General features: G+C 36.0%; 3 protein-coding genes across 5 annotated transcripts in view; 2 read left to right on the top strand and 1 right to left on the bottom strand.

Annotated features, from left to right (window-relative positions):
* The window catches only part of LOC124630890 (peroxisomal acyl-coenzyme A oxidase 3-like), a 44,505-nt gene extending 18,380 nt beyond the window's left edge, over window positions 1-26,125 (top strand). The window contains exons 6-14 of the mRNA XM_047164929.1: window positions 3,097-3,271; window positions 8,231-8,373; window positions 8,905-9,038; window positions 9,432-9,554; window positions 13,092-13,211; window positions 13,687-13,921; window positions 14,487-14,785; window positions 23,110-23,250; window positions 23,615-26,125. Coding sequence (XP_047020885.1) covers window positions 3,097-3,271; window positions 8,231-8,373; window positions 8,905-9,038; window positions 9,432-9,554; window positions 13,092-13,211; window positions 13,687-13,921; window positions 14,487-14,785; window positions 23,110-23,250; window positions 23,615-23,716 — 1,472 coding nt within the window. The 3' untranslated portion in view covers window positions 23,717-26,125. The remainder of the gene's footprint in view (window positions 1-3,096; window positions 3,272-8,230; window positions 8,374-8,904; window positions 9,039-9,431; window positions 9,555-13,091; window positions 13,212-13,686; window positions 13,922-14,486; window positions 14,786-23,109; window positions 23,251-23,614) is intronic.
* On the top strand, window positions 10,211-12,434 carry LOC124630892. The gene is made up of 2 exons (XM_047164934.1): window positions 10,211-10,343; window positions 11,466-12,434. The coding sequence occupies exons 1-2, from the start codon at window positions 10,211-10,213 to the stop codon at window positions 12,344-12,346; spliced, it is 1,014 nt and encodes a 337-aa protein (XP_047020890.1). The 3' UTR covers window positions 12,347-12,434.
* On the bottom strand, window positions 10,336-12,987 carry LOC124630891. Of its 3 annotated transcripts, XM_047164931.1 has the most exons (3): window positions 12,445-12,987; window positions 11,098-11,312; window positions 10,336-10,884 (listed from the first exon to the last, which is right to left on the bottom strand). In XM_047164931.1, exons 1-3 carry the CDS (start codon window positions 12,915-12,917, stop codon window positions 10,406-10,408), a joined length of 1,167 nt encoding a protein of 388 aa, XP_047020887.1. In that variant the 5' UTR covers window positions 12,918-12,987; the 3' UTR covers window positions 10,336-10,405. The 3 variants fall into 3 exon arrangements, with proteins under 3 accessions (XP_047020887.1, XP_047020886.1, XP_047020888.1); XM_047164930.1 differs by having other exon boundaries at window positions 10,336-11,312; XM_047164932.1 differs by lacking the exon at window positions 12,445-12,987 and adding an exon at window positions 11,381-11,516 and having other exon boundaries at window positions 10,336-11,312.
* Window positions 26,126-27,650: the final 1,525 nt, after the last annotated feature.

Raw genomic sequence — 27,650 nt, 5'->3', positions numbered from 1 at the left:
TGAATGGATGTTAGACTGGAATATGTATTTTTGGGAAATACAGAAAAGGATAAGTGGAGTTCTCGCCAAAATTTTGGTCGCCATGGAACAGTGCTCAGAATCCATTTTATAGAGTGTGACACGTTCTTGCTTTAGTTTATGATGACGATTAAAGGTTTTTTTCAATGGGGTCAAGGTTCCCCAAAAAAATCGGTTGGTGTGTTTTAAGCAGAGAAGGTAAGTTTTGTGTTTCTTCCAAATTGAACCAGCAGATATATTTTCAGTCAACTATCCGGAATACTTGGATCATTATCCTTTACTAAACTATGTGATTCATCGGTCTGATACACATGCTACTAAGCTTTATTTAAAAAAAAAGCCTAACATTTTAAAGTAATAAAATCGCTATAAATCTGTATCGATCTGCCTACTATCGGCAGCAAAAAAAAAAATAAACCACACAGTGTTTTTTATATCGGTTTTATCGATATTGGTCATTACTTCGTGGTTACAATCACCTCTTGTATTGATCACGATATAGTAATGTGTAACATCTTGTATCAAAATTTAAAGTTACTTACTAATATTTTAAATGACATTTTTGTTGTTGGTTGTTACACTTCCACGCGAATACTGCAGAACCGATTGAGTTAAGTTTTGACATGAATATAGATGCTATCGTAGAGACAGAGTTAACCGGGTGTGCGGAAAAGTTCCCACCGGACACATACTCTCTTCTCTAATCTTAAACTTTGACTAGAATCGTGAGATATTTCTTCTTGCTGTTTAAAAAAAGATCCTCAACTTAAAATTATCTATCAATACATTAAGTATATTGATCGCATCATTCTAGGCACTGTTTATTAGTCTAAACTTTGCTGTGGGCGGGATCTCATGTTTTGCTAGCGGTTAAACTATAGGTACTGTATCGAATCTATTTTTATATTTTATTATATCAACGAACGTTTTCAAGGTCGCCATTTGCTTGTTTTGGAATCTTAGATCTGTGCTAAAGTTAAGTTTAGTTTTTTAGTCGCTTATGTTTTGAATCGTATGTCTTTGACGAACTACATATATATAACTACTATAGTATACATCAAAACAATATTTATTTAAGTATACTTTTCGCACAATGTACAGCGGCGGACTTAACGGCCTTAGGCATTCTCTACCAGTCTTAAGGTGGTGGTGAAATAGAAGGGTGAAACACAGTTTGGGATTAAGTGCAAGAAAAAAAAGACACACCGCCACTTTTTATGCGGGAAATAGCTCCCTAAGTTGACGTCTTAAACCGCTTGCTGGCAAAAGCTAGTTTGTAACTAAAACAATAGCCTATTCTATTCTAAAAAACTCAAAATCCATTTAAGAGTTTGTAAAAATACCTCCAAATATAATAAGATCTACTAACTCACATACATTTCGACAAACGAAACAGACGTTTAACGTTCAATTACGACAATTAAGAATATTAGTAAGAGGTTGCTATCCTCCTACAGTGCGTATCTCAATAGACCTTTGCGTGATCGAATAGCCAGTGAAATATTAACCTGTCGTATTTATCAGTAAAGTTTTTGCTCCGCACATTGTCTTTTGTCCAGTTTGCCACAGTTTTTATAACTTCTATCTGCAATGTATTTTATAGCCAATAAAGAGAGGGAGGGTTTCTTCTTTCAGATGAAAAAAAAAAAAAACTGTGTTTAACTGTCAATTGAACAATCCAATGTTCGCGATACTGTGTGAACTATGTCAAACAATTAAATAAGTCTTGCATGAATCCTTACACAATATAAAAATCTTGTCTGTCGCGCTTTTGGTTCGCTGAATAAAGATATAGGCTTCTCTTAACCAGGTGCGGGAAATAGTTCCATCAGGACGCTGGTGAAACCGCAAGGAAAGCTAGTTTCAAATTAAATTTATTCCTACATACATACTTATGTACTCGTAATTGCTTTTTACTGATAGATACTTCACATGTTTGATGACTGGTTGACCCAAATACGTTGGCACTCTTGTTATTTCGACTATGCAATTGGAGTATCCAGTCGAGGACACATCCAATGAAATGTAAATATTTGTACGATTTCAGGCAAAACTATTGGAGATTTGGCACATATATTTCACATGCATTTTAACGATATCCATGTATCTTTTGCAAAATGAAGATAAGAATGTTATTTTCAAGAATATGGAATGACAATGAAAGGATATAAAATCGCAAGACTTACCTAATAGCATCATCAAACAATACTATAATAGAGTTCAGGGGAACGTTAAAACGGATAGTAGAAACCAGAATTTCATAGACCAGTTACTCTTCTACTACTTTGGTCCAGGTAGCTGGGTTGAGGAGACCTTAAGTTGGTCGGCAATGGCACCAAATAAAAATGTCTCTTAACACAGGGAACAGCTGTCCCTATCTATCATTAACAATCGAATCAAAAAACATTCAACAATGAAACCAAGTGAATCATCAATAATAATTAAAGTCTTAAGATATCTTAATTAGTAGTATTCAGTTATGCAAGAATTTGTTTTTATCATTTTAATCATTTCAATAATGCTTGAGTCACTTACAAGAAATGTTTTGATTTTTATTGCCTTTTTTATCGAAATAATAATTTGAATACCTTCATAAGCGTAATTTGGGTCTCGTGATTAGATTGTATTTTTTAATAATACCTACTATATTAACATTCGACTTCACATATAATATAAAGGAAAGGTTTTCCTTTATTTAAAAATGTTATCAAAATTCAAATTATGCGTTATATAATTTGTGTGTACTTAAAGGTCCAGCAATCGTCCCGATATCGGTGGCAACCTATTTTTTATATTTTTAAATGTTTTTATTTTTATATTTAATATTTTAAAATGTAATAAATATGTGCAAGAATAAATAAATGATAATAAGAATATTTGTTGTTATTAAAAAAACAAAGGTGTAGCATTCATATTCATATATAAAAATAAAATAAAAGTACATTAAATAAGAATCCACTTCTAGAATAATATTTTTTAAGAATCTTCTATACCCCTGTGTGAAAGGGTATCAATGATACTCATAGTTTGTCCGTTTCCATGGTAACCCAATAAACACCTACAACCTTACATCTCCAGGTAGAACATGCACGCACACACTCCTCTTCGCACAGCTGATCACACCAGACGGTACGAACCATGGTCTCCACGGCTTCCTGGTGCCAATCCGCAACCCTGACACCTTGGAGACGTACCCTGGACTCATTGTGGGCGATATGGGGGAGAAGATTGGTGTTAACGGCATTGATAATGGGTGAGTGGTAATTTGTTAAAATGTTTTTCTGACATAGATCGAATTGTCAACAAACGTTTACTTAGACTATAGATGGTGCCAACAATAATAGTTGGAATAATTGTCAACGAAGATATACTTACCATAGATTGTACCTTTATACCGGTGCAGAACATGCGAGTCGCATGTATACCATTTTTAAGTATCCAGTCTACAGCAAAACTACGCGAGGGGATAGTCTCATGCGCTTGGCTGCACTCGGAAATGTATTGCGACACGCCATTAAGTTTGGCGAGAACTAATATATTTTCCCTGAAATTCAGACTGAATTTCCATATAAAAAAAAAAACAATAACTTTCCTGCACATTGAATGCAGTACTTAGTCACTCATTCTTAGTACTACTGAACAGCTGATAGAAGGAAAAAATATAATTTTTAATTCACTGTACTCTTTATTCAATAGACTTATGAGTTTCATTTTGAAAAAAGTGCATTTATCCTTTTAATTAATTCCGGGTATTGTTTTCAAGTTGAATGATCGGAATCGTTTTTATCAAAAAAAAAAAAACTAGACAATTATTTTATTACTAACAATTAACATTAACTACAATCCTACCATTCCTAACCATATTTTTATCTGATTACTCGACCACGTGCATTAAATATCTTCTACCCAATAATACTTAAACACAACGCATACGATCAGTTCCTATGCGTCTACTCGTGGCATCCTGTTGAGCCGTTAGCCCCGCATTCGATCTATAAGGATAGGGACTAGGGACCCATAAGTGGATAGACGGACATAATGGATCGACTGGCTTGCATAGTAACAGTTCTTTCACACTGGCGGAGTGACGGAGTGAGACTAAACAGTCAGCCTACACTTGACCCGATGGTTAGCACTTAAAAAAAAAGTTTTTATTCCCGTCAGTCTGTCCGATACAGCTGTTATGTGTAATGTACGTACAATTTATATTCATACTGATTTATAAGTACAAACAAACTATATAACGGCCGACTAAAAGTTTGTAGTGTACGGGTATTGTAAGTGCGACATATTCTGAGTGGCAAAACCAGGCGATGGAGGGAATAACGATACGAATTCTCCAAATATATTGTCATGATTTTGCAGAAAAGTGATGAAATGTAATACTTTTTACTGAAAGATTACGTGTACTGTACTTATCGAAAATAATAATTATGAACGTGTTTAGTATCTATCGATAAGAATATTGCGAAGTAAAAATATTGTTAGTCACAAAGGACATCTTATCAAGTATTATATTATTATATGGGTAGATTCAATGACCTAACAAGGATTTTAAATCCTAGTACTAGTGTAAAAGTTTCTGAAAACACAGGAATTTTCAGCAATCGCGCTTGCAATCACTAGACTAACGAAATAAAGAAACTAGGAATTTTGTTGCAACCGGCCCTAATAAAGTTGTATGCATCCTCTTCTCCATTTAAAAAGTTGGTAAAACGTTTTGAAGTAGGTATTTCTAAAACTGAGCCATATCTAAGATAAACAAAATATTACGAACGACGCATTTTTGTTGTATTCTTTGAAAGACCGCTTTTCTTTCGACAATGTTTATTCATAAAATTGAATTTTTATCTTTTTGCATCTTTTCTCAAGTGGTTTCTGATTAACATTCAAGAGAAATGTTATCTCATTCCGATATTATCTAAATACGAATCTCTCATGAGGAAATGTCGGTCTAAAAGTTATTTTCCACAGTACATTTCTAAGTATTGGAAAATTATCTAGTGAATCACTGTTTTTTTGTCCAATTATTTATGTAATAATGATAAGACTATTCTATAGTCCAAAGTCCATAGTTAAAACTGAATAATCGAGCTCATGTAGTCACGATTTCAAAGCCTGTTTGATAGCATGTAACTAACTGAAAAACATAATGAGAGCAATTTATCAAAGTCCAACTCTTGCAAAAAATGATCAGTTTTAAGTTTCATGCTAAGTCCAAAGTCCAACTATTTTCATATACTAGCTTCAGCCTGCGGTTTCACCCGTATCACGCAGAGTCCTGTCCGCGCATCTGGATAAAAAGTAGCCTAAAGTATCCTCTCTTCTATCATCTAAATGGGCTATCTAACACTGAAATAATTTGTAAATTTTAATAATTTTAAAATACAAGGTGTTGATTTGCATTTGTGCCATACTTCAGCAGGAGGACATAAATTACGTAAATAATCGATTGGAATTACAGTAGACGGGAAATAGTTAATATGCGCTGCTTTTTATGTCATTGTAATGTCATAGTATTTCAGAAATAATCCAATTTTATGAATGAAATTCATGAGTGATCGTTGCGAATGCTTTGTGTTTACGTTTGTGTGAGGGCGCAGCACAGTTTTGAGGCCAGTAACACACGCGCCGAGTTTGAAAACGGGTAGGTGGCACTGACGAATTTCCGAAAAAAAATTAAAATCAAAAATTTTCGTACCAATTTTTTTGTTGATTTGGGTTGAGAATCATTAGTATAATTACGTCCTTTACTATGGCACGGATGCAAATCAACAGCTTGTATTTTGAAATAATTTTAATAATTTGTTATTTTTTCCGACTGTAGGTCGGGTTATTATCACTTTCAAACAAACAAACTCTTCAATTTATATCTATATAAATGTACTGATACTTCAGATATTTCTTTAGTAGTTTCTCAAGTAACTTAGTCATATTTTCGCAACTACTTAGTAGGTTAGCATTATCAAGGTCGCTATTATCAGCTACGCGAGACGTTTGCTCATTTTTTTATCGTTTTCTAAGTATTTCTTTATGATCGTTTGGTTTATCAGTTATCTGTAACGGCACCTTTAATGTAGAATTGATATATTATGTAATAAATTACGAGGTGCTTGGCAACTATGACGTGGTTAAGAGGCCTGTTATAAGGGCGAATGAACCCTTTAGGATAGACATAAGCAGTATAAATGAGTGACATATTAATATAGTATGTACTTTACACAGAACATTATTCGATCTTCTATGCTCTCCACGCTCCTTAAAAAGGATAGGAATTAAACAAAAACTAAACGTTATATTCCATATCATTATTTTACCCTACGTTCAGCAGTGGATAGCAATTGGCTGATATGATGATGATGATGATAGTAGCCAATATTAAGGAAAATTATGTTGAAATCGCCTGATGTAATGCACGTAATTTTAATCGACACAATAGTTAAATGAGTAACACTGAAATGCTAAGAAATACCGGTGACTCAGTACATGTAAATAAGCAATATGACTATAATTTATTGATAAAACGTTGTATGTACTTGAGTAGGTACTACTTTCCTCTTATCTTAACCTTAATCTCAAGATTCAGCACTTAATGATTATTATCTCTCGTCAAAAAAACCTTGGGTGTGAATTGTTAATTATGTGAAACGCAGCAAAATCGGAATTATTATATGTATTTTTTGATGGATTAAGGAAGGAAAATAAAACAATTAAAGTTAAGCCTTGTAATATAATAATAATTTTATCGATATTGCGTTCAGTTATTTTATTTTTAACTTATTATTTCATATACAAAATAAGTGGTGATAATTATACAGGTCCCATTAAAACAATAAAAAATAACAGAACCAAAATCGCTTTTACATATTTCACAATACCCAAAACCCTTGATTTAAAACTGAAAAGTTATCGACAAGTTTCTGCAATGGATAAAAAATATTGTAATTCAAACCTTAGCCTAATATTATTTTCCACAATTGTTGCATCAGTCTTCTGCCTCTTGCCCTGTTTCCATTTCTTGCATTTTATTTGGGGTCGGCGCAATATGTCCTCTTCCATTTTCCCCTGTCACTCGTCATACTGAGACTCACTCCCAGGAAAGGAGTGAGTCTCAGTATGACTGAATTCATGTCATCTTTCAGGCAATCCACCCATCTTTTCTTAGGTCTTCCTCTTCCTCTCCATCCATTACTTAGCACACACTTTGTTGCATTCGTATGACCATCCATATGAATAAAAAATATCAATGAAATTATATGGCAGATAAGGTATCATCAACTGAATTTTAAACTTATCTGCCGAAATTACTTTGAAGTACCTATGTCGGTGTCATCATTTGGTCGAGGAAAATACTTAATTAAAACTAAACTTATGTAGGTATTATGAATGAAATTATCTATTTATCGTACGATTTATTACATCTATATAAGTTAATGTCTGTTAGTTATTTGATAAGTAGGTATGTGTGTGTCACGGAAATACCAATTAGTAACCTTTCACAAAAATAAAGTTTTAGTGGGTATATGCACCCAGTCGTTTGATTGTTATTTTTTTCCAGATTAGAATTATGTGTATCTTTTTCCTTACTCAATTATTTTAATAACTAAACCCTCGTCATGGCGCCCTTTCTTTCGTCAGTTATTTTAATAATATTATCCTCATGTTATTGTGGCCATCTGTATGTAATTTTGATCCTAATTGATTTAGAAAATAATAAGGCATACATGAAACACCCGTCTTGGCAGCTGGGTAAAAAGGTATTATAAAAAAAAAACTGTTTTTTAATGATGATGAAATCTTTTAAACCTAACCTGATCATTAAGAGTACCGTTGGAGTTACCTGTTTTGAAAAGCAGTCAGAGATTTGGGGTGACTGATTATTGATCATTATACTCTTGCATCCAACTTACTAAACAAGTTTAATTGGTATCTACAGTGATTATTATTTAATTATGTAGATAGAAATGAATATTTGTACCTCACCAAAAAACATTGAATTTTACTTAAAAGAATCTTTCACCATTACAAAGCTACATTATCTGCAAGTAACATAACCTATATTTTGTCCCGGTACGGGCAGTAGTTCGTTTGGGTGAAACCGCGGCAAAACGGCTACCTAGTAAAATATAATCTGAATTAGCACACAGTCTTCTGTCTACTCTCATCGTGCAAAGATTCTATTTTAACTAATATGAACATCATATTGTTCCAGGTTCATAATGTTCAACCAGTACAGGATACCACGGGAAAACTTACTCAACCGTACCGCTGACGTCACAGAGGAGGGCGTCTATGAGTCCTCCTTCTCAGACCCCTCCAAGATACTGGGAGCTGCCTTAGAGAACCTTTCAGCAGGTATGTTAATCAAGCTGATACCTTAAAAAAGACTTCTGATAGCAACCTTTAAGGTCTTTAGATCTTCAAAGGCTAAAAATTGCTTGATTATTGGCTATAATGTATTATGTCCCAATTTGCTACGAAACAGGCTATCATCTTACTAGCTATGTTGGAGTCAGCTTTCAGTTAAATTTGATACCGCTTAGTACCAGTGTGTATGCACCTTGATACAGCTTAGTACATCAAACGATTGCCTTATCTGACCTACTCAGCCTAGTTACCCGGGCAATCAGATGCATCTCGGTACAGCTAGTTGTCAGACTATCTGGCTTCTTACTACCCTTAACAATTGTGAATGATGTATAAACGTGTCATGTAAATAAACGAGCCTTCTGAAACACGGATGAACTCGTTATAACGGATTGTCAACCATCTAGGAACCGGACCACCCTTTATGATCAATCCACCCGTGCGGTTCTTACTTAGTTACGAGTTAAAATATAACTAAAAACCAGAAGAAGCTTTTACTATTAATTTTACTCTTTCCAGGTCGTATCGGCATAATGCAGGAGAGCTGCCATTCCATAGCGAGCGCAGTCGCCATCGCGATTCGCTACGCAGCCACGCGGACGCAGTTCGGCGAGAGAGACAACGAGATCTCGCTCATCGAGTACGAGTTACATGTCAGTTTTGGATTTGATGATTTAGATAGAACAAATTATTATAATTTTAACCCCCTTCGGAAAATGTGGGCTGTTAAGACTCTGTGGCATAGCTCCTGAAAGGATATCAATTATTTTTTTTTGCGTTAAAGGTGAATTCCGGGCTAGTGTTTTTAGATATGGTTGATGAACATTGTTTGAGTTTTTGACAGTATTTCCAAATAAAAAAAATACTATTTACTACCATTTTAAGACTAAAACGTCAATTTTGAATACATACACGACTTTAAAGTAACTGGTAAATCGTGTACCTAGTACACACATGTAAACACTATGTGGTTGGAATAAGGTTCACTATGTTCAGAACTCAAGAAACATGTAATAACAATACTAAAATATTTCTGTTGTTCACAGCAATGGCGTTTATTCGGCTACGTAGCGGCCGCAGTAGTATTTAGGATGTACATAGAAAACTTTAGCAGAGTATACCTAAGTATTGTCGAGAAGTCCAATGCGGGGATGAAAGTTGATAACTTGGTAAGTAACATTTTATAATGACCTTCTTTCATATGCCATTATTTAAATTTAAACTAACTTCCGCCAGCGGTGTCACCCACGTCCCGTAGGAACTACAGCTACAACTGAGTACCAGTGTTTTACATGGAGCGACTGCCTATCTGACTTCCTCAACCCAGTTACCCGGGCAACCTCCTGACTACCCGTTACCACTGCCAGAGATGTTTAAATGATAGTCGGGACCCAACAGTATATTGTGCCTTCCGAAAGATGGAAGAACTCGTCAGGACAAGATGGTCATTCACGGGACGACTGCACCAAGCTTTACAACTGCGATTTTTAGGTTAAATGTTAAGGCTGCGTTTCCACCAGAGATGTGCGATGGAAATGTGTCGTGCGAGGATGTCTAGCTGTGCTGTGAAAATGTGTGGGTGTTTCCACCAAAGCTGTGCGATGATAATGTGCCTACGAGGATGTGTAGCGGAGCTGTGAAAATGCGCATTAATGTGTGGCGCGAGGATGCGTTGCGAAGCTGTGAAATGTGTCGACGGGGGTGCGGTGTAGTGGGAGCGGAGTAACGCGAACGCCTGCCTGCCGCTCACCGCGCTGCGCTCACGTCTCACTTTGCTGTCGTAAGCGCTTGTAGTCGTACGCATGTCGTACGGTTGCGTGGCATAATGGACGAAAAATTAATTGATGCCGTTCAAAAGTTTCCGTGTTTGTGGAACACTTCTTTGTCATTTTACAAATGTAATGAAACTAAGGACGCTGCGTGGGAGGAAATAGTCAAAGAAATACAATATAAAGATGGTAAGTAATAATCATGTATTAAAATCAGGTATATTAAAATACAAGTTACAATATTTGGGTATTTATTGTGTGCGATGAATTCGTGACGAAATACGAGTATCCTGCCATGACACTTTTCCTTGATTATTGAAATAAGAGCAGTATTTCTCTCTTACATCATAACTATCACTTGACACGACGACGGAAATGCTAGGAACCGATACAAGAGTACTTGTATTTGTGTTATCAATGCAATCCAAATAATTACTTTGTCTTTCAATTAAAAAATTATGCATTACACATGTGGCTTTTACGATTTTGTCAACCGTTTCCACTCTGCATTCAAAGTCTTTACGATACACATACCACTTTCGTGCCAATACACCGAATGTAGCTTCTACAATGCGACGTGCCCTCGAAAGTCTATAGTTAAATATACGTTTCTGTTGGTCTAACTGGTCCCGCGGATATGGGCGCATGAAATTTTCCATCAAAGGAAAAGCCTCATCTCCAATGAATACAAATGGTACTGGTTCACCTCCTTCATATAATGGTTCAGGTTCTGGAAGATTCAATCTTTTTTCTTTCAAATATTTTCCAAAAACACTATCATCAAATATTCCAGCATCACTAAATCTTCCCATGGATCCCACATCAACCATTATAATCTTTCTCCTAGCGTCAGCTAAGCACATAAGCACTATAGAAAATCTTTGTTTGTAATTAAAAAAAGAGGACCCAGTGTTTGCAGGACACATTATATAAACATGTTTACCGTCTAGAGCCCCCAAACAATTTTTAAACTGCCATAGCTCTTGAAAATCCTTTGCTATTCGCTTCCAGTCGTCTTTGGTAGGTTTTGGAATAACAAGAGGTTGTAAAACAAGCCAAAGAGCATTACAAACTTCTGCCACAATTCTCGACACACTTGCTACTCCAATCCTAAAATTTTCTGCCAATCGTGTGAACGACGAGCCCGTGGATAAATACCTGCAAAAAAAGGAATGTTTATAATAATAGTAAGAAAAATAATTAACAAATAAAAAAGTACTCTTTACCTGTTACTGATTTTTTGCGATCTGTAAGACAACATGCTTGGTATAAAAATGTTATATTCCTAATCATAATTTTCTATTATTTCAGTGAAAAGCGCTAAGTATCGTTGGAAACAACTACGGGATAGCCATCGGGACGCGCTAAAGAGGCAGAAATCTAAAAAAAGCGGACAGGCTACAACCAAAACACGTGAATGGAAATACCAAAAATTGATGGAATTTCTTTTACCGTACATGGCCAACAGAGATAGAGAGTCAAGTTATAAAGAGGATATTTCGTCACCAAATAATGAAAATGACTCTTCGCAAAGCACTCAATATTCATTAAACCAAGATGACTCTTCGCAGAGCACTGAACATACACCAAATCAAGCTGACAATCCCAACAATCTTTACGAAATAGCCTCAACTTCAGGCATTTCAACAGATTCGGTCACCCCGTCATCATCAAAGAAGAAAAAAGGCGATGAATTATCAATTTTAATACAAAAACATATGAAAAATCAAGAAGATTTTCGAAAAGAAAGGCAAGAATTAAGAGAACTTTTAAAACCAACGGACTGCGATGATACTGATCATTTTTTTCTTTCAATGGCGAAAACATTTAAAAAATTACCAGATTACATGCAAGTTCCTTTAAAAAGGAAACTTTTTAATATGATTAGCGAAGCCGAAGAATCTTACGTGCTGTCGTGGTATAATCAAAATATTGGTTATTCTTCAAGCTCTGATAGCAGTATAGCAGTAGGTAGTAATATAGCAGGCCAGATGGATTTGCCGCCTCAGCTGGATCCTGAACAACTTGGTTATTCTTCAAGCTCTGGTAGAAATACAAATAAAACAGTGGGCCAGATGGATTCATCTTTCCAACTGGAAGCTGTACAACCAGCATCTCCGGGAACACAACATTCAGACCTACAAACGCCAAATACTTCAAACAAAGTAGGAACAGAGCCTAATTTGCCATGAAAAAGAGGAACTTGTTGTCTACTTATTTTGCAGATTATGATTACTTTTCAATTAATATGTTTAATAAAGACAAAATTGATTCAAACTATTTTACTTACTTTAAACATACCGCCAATTTTTCCTTGGTGCTGATGCATTCTCTGTAGTGAGTGTCTTCTTTCTTGATAATGTTCTCAATCAAATTGTGTAACTCATAAAAGTTACTTCTAGATACTCGATAAGAATTTTCGAATATTTCATCATCAGCCGTATGAAAAAAGGTAAAGAATTCTCCATGTAATCGATGATATTTAATATGGTTACGTATCCAAAACCTGTGTGTTCTTGTATTGCTCAAAATTATAGAACTAATAAACTCCGTATCTTCTGCTTCCATTTCTTCATCACAAATTGTTAAATATAAAAGTATTTTCTTTTTCCAATTATCCATATTATTATCTATTTTGCGCACTTCTACTTCCAACAAACTCCGTCTATGGACTGGCTGGTACAGTATGCGCAAACCTCGCAACACATCTTTCTCAACACACATTCCTCGCACACTTCCCTCGTACACATCCCTCGCACACATCCCGCGCTTGTTTTGTATGCGCAAAAATCTAGCTCCGCTGAGCCGTTTCCACCAGAGCTGTGCTGACCGAGGCAAGTTAAATGAAGCGATCCTATTGGTTCTTTACAAACACATCCCTCGCTATGCATCCTCGCACATCTCTGGTGGAAACGCAGCCTAATTGTACTATTACAGAGCGAGGCAGTATCCGAGATCCACGCGATGGTGTCGTGCAGCAAGCCGCTGCTCACGTGGACCGTGCTGTCTGCTGCACAGCAGTGCAGGGAGGCCTGTGGCGGACATGGATATTTGAAAGTGAGTATGAGTATTACTGGTAAAAAAATATATGTATCTTCATTGCTGTCATATGTGGCAATCCAAAATAATCGGAATAGTACTTTACGACTGTAAGATTCGAAATGGACAATGCAACTTTTTATCTACCTACCAAACTACTGTTTTGTAATATTTTTTCACCGTATGCCGATATACCGATGTAGATATTGCCCTAAGAAGTTTACTTCAGATACAAGGTCTTTTGGCAAAATTTGTAACTGAAGCAAACCAGGTTCTTAGAAATATGTTATTGAATAAAAAAATTTGAACGTCAAATAAACACTGACAAAATGAACAATATGGAGTTTCTTGCCGGTTCCATGAGAAATTTCTTGGAACTTAGCGACTACCTTTTCGTTTCGAAAGAGCCTTTACAGGCCCCTTATAAATAGTAAAAAATGAGTTGTTGGGTTTTTATATTATCTAGTAATAAACTAATTGCTCGTTACTCCAGGCGGCCAACCTAGGCGACATCCGCAGCAACCACGAAGCAACAGTCACGTACGAGGGCGACAACAACGTGCTCTCGCAGCAGACAGGCAACTGGCTGCTCCGGCAGTTCGAAGCAGCCCGCAGCGGCGGCGCCGTGGACTCGCCGCTCCACACCGTCACCTTCCTCATGGACTGGCAGCGCTGGCTTCAAGCCAAGTTCCGCTGCACCATAACTGACGAGCTCAAGAGTAGGGAATGTAAGTATATTGTAACTTGTTTAGGAACGTGTCCAACTGTCTTGAACTGGCTGCTCCGAATAAGGTCCAGCCCGCTAGGGAATGTAAGTATTTTTACGAAGAAAACCTTTGCAGGCTTCTACGAAGCGTCACACTGGTTGCACGGTTCCAAAAAGTTGGTGTCATGGAGAAGAGCCGGCAAGAATCTCCAAAAAACTACTTTAACTGTGGGCCTTGGCATTGATCGTTATAAATAAAAATATTTTTACATTCAACAGCAAGTCGGTTAATATCTATTCGAAGCCTTTGATTGCGTTCATCATTTAAAATTTGATTATTACACGTATGTTAAGTTTTATTATGAGTTTAAATTAAAGCTTTTAGACTCTAAATTACATATTTTTACTTTGGTAAATGATTTAATTGAAATAAAATGGATTAATATTACAGAAACTTCGCTTAAGCTAGCTTGGTGTTCCACAAGGATCAATTGTGGGTCCAATCCTATTTTCACAGTGTCATTTATAAGAAACATAATGAACAGTTCACAATCAGAAACTAAAATTACCTTTATTTTTCTTTACAGTTATAACAACCACATACAGATGGCTAATATGCTATCTCCTCAAACAGACTCACGAGAAATACGAAGCAGAGATCGCTAAAGGCTTGACAAAGTTCGAAGCACGGGCGAAGTCACAAGTTTACAAATGGCGGGACCTTACGAAGACGTATGCAGAGTATTTAGCGATTATATTCTTCCTTGAATCGCTGGATAAGAAGGAGAAGAGTCTACAACCGGTGCTGAATAAGCTGTTTTGCTTGTATGGGCTTTGGTCTCTAGATCAACATCTGGTTGAGTTGTATCAAGGAGGATATTCACAGGTATGTATAGTTTATGATTAATGATAATTTTAATTTTTTTTGTGTCTGAATAACTGTGACTAACAATAAACCCAGAACTAGTTGATTAGAATAAATAGAAATTCTGAACTATTTTATCTTAAGCGTTAGGAGAGGTAACTGAAAAAAAAGACCATGTTTAACATCTTGCTAAGTTTTTGGGACAGATTAAAAACTGTCCCAAAAGTCATCCAGATGGTTTTCTTGGATTTTCTTTAAGGCTCTTAAAGCAGATTTTATCAAAATTTGGAAATCTTATTGATTTTGTTGATATTTTTTAGGGTTCCGTACCTCGAAAGGAAAAAACGGAACCCTTATAGGATCACTTTGTTGTCCGTCTGTCTGTCTGTCTGTCTGTCTGTCTGTCTGTCAAGACCCTTTATCTTAAGAACGCGTGGACGTATCAAGCTGAAATTCATATGAAATACTCGGGTCTATTGTCCCTTTAGGCTGTGAAAATATCAAGCTTCTAAGCCAAGCTAATCAAAAGATACAACCGATTATGTCGATATTTTCAACAAATTCTCGACACTCGCAAAGGAATCAAAACCTACAGGGTACTTCCCGTAAACTTAGAATCTTGAAATTTGGCATGAAGCATTGTTATATAATGCAAATATAGGAAAAATTGCGAAAATCTCATTTTTTTTTGTTATATAATATAATAAAAATATTTTAATAAAATGAAACTTACTACCTTATTTCTCACGAACGAATAAAGGTACCAAATTGAAATTTATACCAAATACCTAGGTCTATTGTCCCTTTAAGCAATTAAAAAATCAAACTTCTAAGTTAACGCGATCAAAAGATACAGCAGTTTTACCGACACCTTAGACGAATTTCCGTCACACGCTAGGGAATCAAAATCTACAAGGTACTTCCCGTGAACTCAGAATCTTGAAATTCGGCACGAAGCAACGTTATATAGTACAGATAAAGGAAAAATTGCGAAAATGATAAATTTGAAGTTACATAAAATATTAAAATATTATTTTTGCTTACATGACATAAAATATTTTTTTAATAATTATAAACTTACTACCTACCCTTTTTCACATGAACGCGTAGAGATATTAAAGTTTTGAATAAAAAGTGAAATTCATATCAAACACTTCTTAAATATAATTAATGATTAAACGAACTTACCTGTACGTGAAGTTCTATCATAATTATGCGAGCGCCGAATCCGAAGAGATTAGTAATACAGTTCTTTTATACACATGTAGTATCGCATAGATGTCACCACTCGTACACTAAAGTTCAGAGAAATTTAGATTTTAATGTAGGTAGATTGATAAAGTAAAAAGAAATCATTTTGCGGGTAGGCGGTGTTCAGTTTTGCTCTCGCATTTTGTCGTAGCTCATATAGTTTAGAGTAAGAAATCCTGTAATTCATTGATGTATTTCCGGAATCCGGTATAGTAAAGGGTTATGATAGGTATCATTGGGGGGGTGGGATTACTAATCTCTTCGGATTCGGCGCTCGCATAATTATGATAGAACTTCACGTACAGGTAAGTTCGTTTAATCATTAATTATGCTCGCGCCGAATCCTCCGAGATTAGTAATACAGTTCTTTTATACACATGTAGATCTTGAGAGTATGTCTAGGGCGGGAATATCATCAATGAAAATCTGTGTCAATGTTAAACTGACATGGCTTTATTTTTATATGAGCAGTTTACACAGTAACAAAAAAATAATAATATACTTATACTTCATGAATTAGGTAATCAACGATTCTTAACAGAGTTGATAAAAAGAAAATCACCAACTTAAACTAGATACATTATCTAATATGCCTAACTGAAAAACAATTATTATTATAGTAACTATCACAGTTGGCTGTGTTAGAGGTACATTTTTTAATTGGTATTATAGAATTAAATATTATTCACTAAATAGGTGAGTATCTAACTACTACTAAAGTCTTTACTTGGTTTGATTTATAATTGCTTCCGCTAGAGTATTATCATTATTGTCTTTTATGACAGACCTATGATAGAATTTTGCGAAGGTCATGGAGTTCCTACTCCAGCCTGCTGTTTTGCGGATCACATCTAAGCTTACGCCGAGTGAATGCGCACGCGACGACGCAGCGTGTCTCGTGCTGTGTGCACTAAACACGCTGGTGTCGACCCCGCACTCGCTGAGTGTGTGCTTTATCCAGCGACTAAGCGTTTGTGTACCTACAACCTTATGAGGTTTTCTAAATCCTATGAATACATCATCTGATGTTCTTAATGTTGAGGTGCGTTCTATATAGCACAGTAAGGCTGAAGCCGGACAAATTGATATTTTTTCTGAAAAGAAGGGTAAGTTAATGACTGGTTGATGACAACCTGGTCTAGAGGTCTTAATGAAGTCGGGGATTTTAATAAATATACTTTGTGAGGACTTTTGAACATTGCTGAGTTTTATTTTGGAAAGAGTTTGGGCTCTTTGTGCCGTCGAAATAGCTAATAATGTAATAGTTTTATATGTAAGTTTATCTAAAGTTAATTCTTCATTAGGGTGCCATGAACTTAATTTATCTAAAACCAGGTTGGTATCCCAGGTAACATCATATTTGGGTTTTGGAGGTTTTAATCGAAATACCCCTTTAAGAAACCTTTTTAACCTATCATCATTGGATACAACTGGACCTAGGATCAACGATAGGGCTGATCGGCATGAATTAAGGGTCCTATACTGGCCACCATCATTAAAGACTTGAGTTAAGAAATAAATTACTGTGGGTACAGATGCATTGTAAATATCTACAGAGTTGTTGCTACAAAAAACCCACCATTTTTTAAAATACACTTCATACTGCTTCATGGAATTAGGTGCCAGTGATGCTAGCATTATGTCAAGTGATGATTTGGGTATGCTTCTCCTTGAAAATGCATTCCGGATAATGTTCCTGCCACCAGGGTAATCGAGTCGTGTATCCGGCGGGAGCTGGAATGAGATAATAAAGCGTTGCTTTTAGGTGGAAATGTTACAGTTTCTGATATGAGTAAGGATCTAAACATAGGGTACCATGGTTGAGTGGGCCAGAGTGGCACAACCATGATACCTCGTGCTTTGTCGGTAATTATTTTTCTTAGTGTCTTTAATATGACCGAGAATGGCGGAAAAGCATAGAAAAAATAATTTGACCAAGAAACTGTAAAAGAATCTGTGGCAAAGGCGTCAGGATCGCGGTGCCATGATATGTATGTGTCGCACTTATTGTTAATGCGACTCGCAAACAAATCAATATTCGGATGACCCAAAGTACAGGTGAGTGTTTCAAAGGCCCAGTCGGACAACTCCCATTCAATGTCCGGGTGGGTTCTTCGTGATTCGTAATCTGCAATATTGTTGTCACTTGACTTAATGTATGAAGCAAAAATGAATAGATTTTTACTCTCGCACCAGTTCCAGATATCGCGAGTTATTTGTGTAAGGTGTGGGTATTGTATACCCCCCATTTTATTTATATATGCTACTGCCGTTGAATTGTCAACACGTAGTAGTATTTGACAATCAAAAAAATCTTTTGCAAATATTTTAAGGGCTATGAATGCGGCGAGCAATTCTAAATAATTAATATGGAGTTCTCGTTCCGTCATTGACCACTGGCCGCTCGCAGATCTTCCTCCGCAAGCCGCCCCCCACCCCGTCGTTGAGGCGTCAGAAAATATCTCAACTTGATAGACATCAGTTTTTATCCTATGGACAGAATGTTCTATTTTATTAAGCCACCAGTTAAAATCTGGTTGGAGTGATTCGGGTAAATTCATAAAACGATTATAATCATCATGATCTTTCAAGTTAAGGTATTTACACCTCTCCATTTCTTTAGTATGTAGCCATCCATACTCAATGGCTGGACAACAAGACACCAAAGACCCTAGTAGCTGAGCGAACGCCCTAATTCTACAATGATTTAATTTTGAAAACGTCTCAAGTTGAGACTTCATTCGTGACCTTTTATCTTGTGGTAGACTAACCTCGAATTTCGAAGAGTCTATAATCATACCCAGAAATTTGCATTTTGTTGAAGGGCACAAAACACTTTTGCTGTCATTAATAATGAAACCAAGTGACGTTAATAGGTTTTTTGTGAACTCCATATTATTTAAACACTCCTGGCGGGAGTATCCAAATAATAACCAATCGTCTAAATATACAGTGGACAGGAAACCCGCAGTTCTTAATAATTTAGCTATAGGTTTGGATATTTTTGTGAAGATATATGGGGCTGTACTGAGTCCGAATGGCAAGACATTAAATTCGAACATTTTATCCTCGTAGCAGAATCTCAGGTATCTTCTAGAATCTTCGTGTATATTAATTAAAAAGTATGCATCCTTTAGGTCAATTGTTACCATTTCGCAGTTATGTGATACAATTTTTAACGCTGTTCTTAGATCTTCTAATTTAAAATGTTCAGTCTTTATAAACTTATTTAGATTTTTTAAATTTAAAATAAATCGTTTCTTGCCATTTGGTTTTGGGACTAGGAAAATACTCGATATAAATTGGTTATCACATGGGAGACATTCAGAAATGGCGCCTATTTTAAGAAGATCATTAATTGCTTCTACAAAAAAATTTTTTTTTTCGGTATCCGTATAATTTGGCTTAGAAGGGAGATTATATTGAACAACAGGTGAAGTGAATTGAATTTTGTAACCTCGAATCCATGAAAGTATGGTACGATCATTAGTAATAGTAGCCCATTGGTCATAGAATAGGGATAAACGGCCGGCATACTTAACTGCATCATCTAATAGCGGCGGCGGGGGTGAGGTCGTGATGACGTTCTCGATGAGTGCGCGTGCGGCGGCCGCTGATGTCGGCGGCGGCGGAGGGGGGTACGGAGCTCGCGACGCTGCAGGCTCGCGGCTCCTCGGCGCCGGCAGCCCCGTCCCCACAGGCGGCCTGCGCGACTGGGGGGGAGCTTTGCGGTTTAAAGGCCTTGTAGCTGTTCCCTTTCTATTTGCCGGTTTATTGTCTGAATCTGCTTTCAGTTCAATTCCTGATTTATTAACCGCCTTGGCGGATTTTAACGTATCCGGTAAGTTTTCACCAAAAAGAAATGTATCAATCTGAGTGTTCTTCAGGTGTTCTTTCATATCGTTTTTAAGGGCGAATAAATGAAATTACGCCTTGTTATGGAATCTGCGTGCTGCAGGTCACAGAGAATTCGGCTTACGTCCATTAACTTTTGTAACAATTCGTTATTTTTTGATGCGGTATTTAGTTGTGAATTGATAATTTCGGATAAACAGGCTATTGCACTAGACATTTGTTTTTGTTTGGTTTCAATGCCCTTGTTTAATTTAGGTGCATCCATTTGAGCACAATTTTTTGGCAATAGGTATTTAGAGACAAGATTTTTACGTTGTTCCTTACCGAGACCCTGCTTCGTTACATGTAGTAAACGATTTGCGAGCTCAGTTCGTATTTCCGGACCGTATGTATTGGTATTGCTAGGATCATCGCCCAGAATTTCCAAAATCTCCGAGTCCAACTCTGCAGTATTTGGGTCACTAGCGGTGGTATGTTCCTGAGGAGGTACCTCCGGGGCGGTGCTAGGGCCTGGCTCCGGTTCAGGAACGTTGCTTGAGTTTTCAGGAACGACTTCACCTTCGGGCCAATCTAATAGCCAATCATCGGGCCGTAATGCAGGTGTGTCTGAAAATTATCATAGATATGATAATTTTAGTGGGTAAGTTCGATAACTTACTAAGAAAATATAGCGGGCTCGATAGTCCGTAAATGTTTTTTAGGGTTAGGTTACAATCCCCAATGGAAGGAACGCCAACCGTAGTTTAATGCGTCGAACAGCCCCAATGACTGTTCAGGTTGCATGTTATTGTCGTACGTAAATACGTAGAGGTTATAATTACAAAATAAACAACACTTTTGTTATGTAAAAAGGTAAGTACCTGCTCCATATTCCTCTTCAAGCAAAACCACATGTTCTGGTTCCGATGCACTTATTGAAGCACTTTCACTGGATTGTCGTTCGCGGATTTTTCGTTCTAACCGTTTTATTTTCTTTTTGTAGTGATTTATATCCTCTTCACGCGACCGAGAACTTTTGCGTTTTGGCATAATTATATACGTATTTTAACTCAATGCGGAGCCGCTAATAGTGTTGAGTGGTGGAGCACTAAAATGCGAATGAGCTACGACAAAATGCGAGAGCAAAACTGAACACCGCCTACCCGCAAAATGATTTCTTTTTACTTTATCAATCTACCTACATTAAAATCTAAATTTCTCTGAACTTTAGTGTACGAGTGGTGACATCTATGCGATACTACATGTGTATAAAAGAACTGTATTACTAATCTCGGAGGATTCGGCGCGAGCATAATGGCCTCTAAACTGTGAAAAATTTTAAATCATTCAAAGGTCATTGGGCACCTTAGTATGAAAACCATACCCACGGCGGATACGAACGAAATATAGCACAGTATAATGATAAAGGCTCTGATTTACTATGGCATTAGTGGCATCAATGTGAACCATGGGAATCTAGAGAAAATCAGGTGTAAACATCAAATATTTTCCTCATTTCAATGGGGAATTTAAACGACCAAGTTTGACGGATTTGAGAAATCATTTTTTTGTAGTGAAAGAGTATACTCGCCGTTTATTTCCATTGTCATCAGGTCAGGATCTGATGATGGAAATCCTGAGAAATCGAGGGCAACTATCAGAAATTGTAGGCATGCATAGGATTAAAACTTGATTCTCAGATGTATGTCTGGTGATACTATCAAACAGTGAAGGTTTAGAGCTTATCTGATGATGGAGACGTGAGAAAGTCGAGAGAACTCTGTATGTTTTAGTTACGTCGTGTTTGGGCTTATAATATTCGTATTGACGAGAACTTTTCACAAAAGTTAAAAATAAAAACTTTTTACAAAAAAAAAAAAACAACTTCTAAAACAACAAGAAAACTGTTTATATGCATCGGTCTAGATCTCGGTGGTTAAATAAATATAGATGCATCCTCTAGACACCGACTTCTAGACCGATGCACCTAACATCTTTTTAATTTCTTTCTTGCTTTTGTTTTCTTGTTGCTTTTTTATATGTTTGAAGTTGGATTTGTTTGTAAAATGCTACAAAATAAAATAATGCCGACTTTATAAAACAAAGAAAGGGACAGAATTACACTTTTGTCAAGGCTCTAGAAACGTAAAGCCAGCAGCCCCGAATCCTACTCTCTAGAAGTCGTTGTTACAATTCGACAGCTACAAGTCGTCAGGCGGTTTCGAAAAAAACCTGAAACTGGGGCTCTTTAGGTGATTAATCCCTCAAAAATAAAAGATCCCATTCCTGCAATGGCTGCTTTAACCCAAGTTAGTAGTGAATTCTCATCACCTAAAATAAAATAAGCTCCAACACAAGGTTACGTTATAAATTGTAAAGGAGTTCCCATAACTATATCTGATCTTAGCTGTCGATCCCACAATGGCAGTCAAACCTATCTTTGTGGAAAGTCTTCGCCAATACGAATAAAATAAGCCCAAACACGTGGTAGTTGCAACATACCGTTCGGGAGTTCCCTTGACTCTCTGTAGTCTCCATAATCAAATCAGCTCCAAACCTTCACTGTTTACCAGTACCCTCAAAAATACACTCACATGTCTGGTTATGACTCGATGCGTGCCTACAATATTCAAGAGTTGCCCTCGATTTCTCAGGGTTTCCAGATCCTCATCAGATCCTGGTCATCCGGATTGGCTTTAACAATAAAAACTAGCATTGCAACCTGTACAATCCTCTGAAACTGCTTGTCTTTTATATTTTTCAAACGATCCTGGACATTCGTCTCCATGGAATTTTAATAAAATATTTATATTCAAAGAAACGTCATACCATTCTCCACGATTTAAAACTACTTTGATTCATGTCCGCCACTTTTTACAAAGCGGGTCAGATATGCCCCATGACCTTTAAGACATAATTAGTTATTTTCAATCAGATTTCTGAATGATGACTATAAAATGTTGTATATAAATAACTTCAATAAAATAACTTTTACAAGGTACTGGCCTACTATTTTAGTTATATTATAAAATAAAAAATATTAACTATTTTGACTCTCACGAAATTACCATAACTATGATTGTTCTAAACTGAACGGTTGGCGCGAAACTCACTTTTTATCTATACAGCATTTGTACGGAACCCTCGGTGCGCGAGTCCGACTCGCACTTGGCCGGTTTTTAATTATTCATTCCTGCTTTTTTCTGTGAAATGTTACAAATATGTTGATTTTTATTTCCAAATGTTTTTTTGTTCGTCAGGGTGAATCACTAGCCCGACTACTCCGTGATGCGATACTAGAGTTATGCAGCGAGCTTAAAGGCGAGATCGTGAGCGTGGTGGACGCGCTCGCGCCGACGGACTTCGTGCTCAACTCTGTGCTCGGCAAGAGTGATGGCAATGTGAGTTATTTACTGTAGTATTGATGCTGTTTGTGTATTGACACTAAAGATTTGGGAGTCTTGCCCTCCTATTAATGTTCTTATGTATAAACTTTGAAATTGAAAATCCCATTATTTTCATGTTGAAGTAGATTTAAAATACACAAGCGGGAGAGTGCTACGATTTTGGGATGGGACTTACAGAAATATCTCTTTTTCGTTAAAATGATGGCTAAAAACATTGATTATAAATCGCGATGTGGGCAAAGATATTTTTGTCTCACTATGTGCAAATATCCCCTACGGGCTTTAGAGAACAAGTCACGTCCCAGCAATGAAAAAGACAGATTTTTTCTACATATAAAACAATATCTTTCGTCCACAGCTCTACCAAAACATCCAGAAAGCATTCTTCAGTCAGCCCGGCGCCTTCGAGCGCGCCCCCTGGTGGCGCGACGTCGTCAGTCTGCCACGGTCCAAGATATAAACACACAAACTATATTACATGTACATACGTATGACCTGAACTCTGTAGTTTAGATAAAACTTGAGATATAACGAGGCCGATCAAGGAAAAAATGAAGCATTAAATGCCGAAAAAACTTTAGTTTTTACACCAAGAAATGTAAAGAATATCCTCGATATACTCAAACGTTACGTTAACTTTTAAGCACGGCTGATCAGCTGACCCGAATCTATCTTTTATCAATCGAACATTAACCTTCCACTATTGTGATAAGGTTGAAAATCTATTGAAGATTTAATTACACTACTTTTACGGATTTTATCGCGGTTATATTAACTATTTAATCACCGTTTCGGGTCCTTTACAGCATCCATGGCAGACTCTTACCGCGATAAAATCCGTAAAAGCAGTTTATTTAAATGTCTAATATTTGCGAAGTGTCAGAAATCAATAAATCTATTGAAGAATGGGGTAGGTTGATACACTGTCTGTACTTCTAAAATGGATTTTTGTTCTAATCTTAATTTACTTAAGATAGATAATGATATTTGAGCTTTTATTATAATTGAGCGGCGTTTGAGTATTCCGATGTATATTAATTTGAACAAATATTTTGTTACTTTCTGGGTCAGCCTCAAATCAAATACTGAGATTATTTGGTATTTTTCTACGTTAAAATTGTGTTAGTATGAAAATCAAGTTTTTTAGCGGTGCCTCATAACAATGCATTTAATTTGCGTTTACTGTACAGATACGCGATAGTTACTAAACGTATGGAGGGTCATAATATATTATATTTTAAATATCATGTGAGATCATATTTTTAAAATATAAAAGCACTAATAGTGCCGCTAGAATCGCTTAGTTTAAAAATAATAATATTTTATAGTGCACAATAGTTGTGTCCAAAGTATCGATAATTCTAGAGATATTTTATCGATTATTTTACGTTTCAAAATATAGAGGTATATGGTATATCATATTTTAATTTAGAGGTGTAAAATTATTGTGCACTATGGATGAAATGTTTTAGAATATAATAATCGATATACTTCAAGTTACGTTACCTTGATATAGTATTAAATATTATTTTGAACACTGCCTAGCGCTGTTAAATGTCGGCGATTTATGAATACGGTTATCGATAGATTAGTCGAATTTATTTTATCAAATCGAAAATCACTTTAATTTTACAAATGGGTTATACAATTTATTTTATGTATTTTTATTTTCATAGTCGAATTTCGATTTTATTTTTAAGGCATTTTTTCATAATGATGATATATTTTTTATTATTTTTGTGGTATATTAAGTTCATACGGCTTTGGTTCTGGTGTTAAATAAATACATATTTTAATGGGTATACTGAGATTAATGGTGTGAGTATTATAGAGTAGACTTCATGTGATTATATCATAATTATATTTTTGTAAAAAGCTCTATAAAATTAATATTTATCTTACAACCCCAGGAGGGTTATAATTTCCTCGCCGTATGAACTATCAAACAAATATATTTAGTAAGAGTATTATTATAGCGAGCATTTTATTTTTTATTAATTTATTGATGAAGAAGACCTCAATAAAATATTGTTAAGTAATCAATAAATATTTCAACTTTAAGCGTAGTATCAAGAGTCACATTATTTTAGTGTGTACAGTACAAATTATTATTATTTATTTTTCTGGCATTCATTAAATGTATTTTTATAATATACTTTTTTTTTCTCTATTCTGTAGGATTTCTAAAATAAACAATCTATTTGAAGAATGAACATTTTAAAACGTGGTTAGATGCAATTGCGCAATGTTTGTTGTATTTATAATATTTTAACGAAATTGGTACTATGTAATGATTAAATGTAACATTTATTAATTAAAATGATAAATCGATTGAGTATTGGACCGTAAATATTAATCACAAAGCATCTTTCTCTGACATTACACAACTATACATATATGACGAATGCGCGTTCACATATGTCCTAAATCATTTCACTATATTTGCAGACCAGTTAACAAAATCCTATTTCTATATACTCCATTGGAGTTGGTACTTAACTACAGCTAAACAGACTTGATAGGACTTATATGCAACAAATAAAATAATGCTTGAAATAATGTTTCAATTGATTAAGTAACGTTTGTTATTGCACAAGAATTGATTTTTAACCACATTTTATTTTTAAACGTGAGTTTTTATATAAAAGTCTTATCAAGCTTGCTTGCCTCTAGTTCCTACTGAAATGAACTATCGGTCAGCGAGTTAATTAGCGATTTTAATATAAAATTAGATGTGTATAGTTGTACCTTCCTTCTAGAAGTGCCTTCCTCTTGTAAAGTACCTTCGTGATGTCATGTTATGTAGATTGTGTAAGCTAATGTTTATATGGAACTGTTGATTGTCAAATATAAATGGCGTAATAATTAATTTTAAATTTGTTTTATTGAACCAGTCTATTGAGCTTACTCTCTTTACTAACTTAGGTAAGAGACCGAAATATAAGGCTTATGTTTATGCAGTGCCGGTTTTAACTCTACCAGCGCCCTGGGAGAAATTTCTACGGCGTCCTCTAACTGCCATTTAAACCCCTACGAAAAAAAATCGGCCAAGAGCGTGTCAGGCCACGCTCAATGTAGGGGTCCGTAGTTTCCCGAGTATAATAACACAGATCAACAAATGAAAAAAAAAAATTTGGTGCTGCGATCTCCTCAGTGGTTTTGTCCTTTGAAATTTGCTGTATTTAGAATTTTCGAGAACACAGTTTCAAGTCTTATTAGGGTTCCTTACCTTACTTATACCTTATTGATTTCGCTCCTCTGTCCGTCCGTCCGTTTGTCGCCAGGGGCCCGATTCTCCTAATTTTACTTAAGCGACATACGATTCACGTTCGACTCGATTCGACTGAGATCCAATCCCGACTCGATTACGATTGAAGCGTATGTGGCATTCCGCTATTTTTTCTTTGAAATAAACGTTTTTATCCTTTTCTGTCATTCAATAATGAATCATTTTGTCTGCAAATGATTTTCGATTGCAAAGTGATTGTACAGCAAACTACCGTATAGACCAAAAAAACTTTTTACAAAAAAATAAAACCGACTCCCAAAAACACTGAAAAGCAAAAAAAACTATTCTTAGGTGCATCGGCCTAGAAGTCGGTGTCTAATGGATGTAACTAAGTTTATAACGCCACCGACTTCTAGGCCGATGCACCTAAGAATAGTTTTTTTTTTGCTTTTCAGTGTTTTTGGGAGTCGGTTTTATTTTTTTGTAAAAAGTTTTTTATTTTTAGCTTTTTTGCATGTCATATCCGCAGTGGAAAGTTCTCATCAATACGAACAATATAAGCCCAAGCACGAGGTAGTTTACATATTAAATTGTCGAGTTCTCTCGACCTTCGCTGGTCTCCATCATCAGGTCAGCTTCAAACCTTCACTGTTGCAAAGGTCTCGTCAATACGAACAAAATAAGCCCAAACACGAGGTAGTTTTTTACACATTCAGTGTTCAAGTTCCAAGCCTTCACCATTGCATAGTGTTATCAGACATGCGCCTTAGTGTCAAGTTTTTACCCTACGTATGCCTACGATTTTCGAAAGTTGCCCTCGATTTCTCAGGGTTTCCATCATCAGATCCTGACCTGGTGACTATGGGACCACCTGGGAGGTAAACCCTATCAAACAAAAAAAAAATTTTGCAAATCGGTCGAGGCGTCTCTGAGTAATCGGTGAACATACATAAAAAAAAAAAAAAAAAGGTCCCGACGAATTGAGAACCTCCTCCTTTTTGGGAAGTCACCAAAATAGCAGTCAATGTCAATCGAATACGATTGGTCTTTTATTAGTAGCAGAATGCCCGATATGGTTAAAACTGCTATTGCGATCATATTGCGATTCGATTTTGACATTATTAACTTAGGAGAATCGGAGAGTCGTGGTGGCCTAGTGGGTAAA

The sequence above is a fragment of the Helicoverpa zea genome, chromosome 6 (genome assembly GCF_022581195.2).
Source record: "Helicoverpa zea isolate HzStark_Cry1AcR chromosome 6, ilHelZeax1.1, whole genome shotgun sequence".
NCBI classification, from domain to species: domain Eukaryota; kingdom Metazoa; phylum Arthropoda; class Insecta; order Lepidoptera; family Noctuidae; genus Helicoverpa; species Helicoverpa zea.
Note: the sequence above shows the minus strand (reverse complement) of the source record. Positions and strands in the feature narration are given on the sequence as shown.

What these genes read in the sequence shown, in the direction of transcription:
- LOC124630892 (XM_047164934.1), top strand. Translation starts at nt 10,211, where the DNA reads ATGGACGAAAAATTAATTGATGCCGTTCAAAAGTTTCCGTGTTTGTGG. An exon ending in AGAAATACAATATAAAGATG is followed by an intron (nt 10,344 to 11,465) that starts GTAAGTAATAAT and finishes CTATTATTTCAG; the next exon opens with TGAAAAGCGCTAAGTATCGT.
- LOC124630891 (XM_047164930.1), bottom strand. Translation starts at nt 12,917, where the DNA reads ATGTGTGCGAGGGATGTGTACGAGGGAAGTGTGCGAGGAATGTGTGTT. An exon ending in AAATTGGCGGTATGTTTAAA is followed by an intron (nt 11,313 to 12,444) that starts GTAAGTAAAATA and finishes CTTTTTTTGCAG; the next exon opens with GTATTTATCCACGGGCTCGT.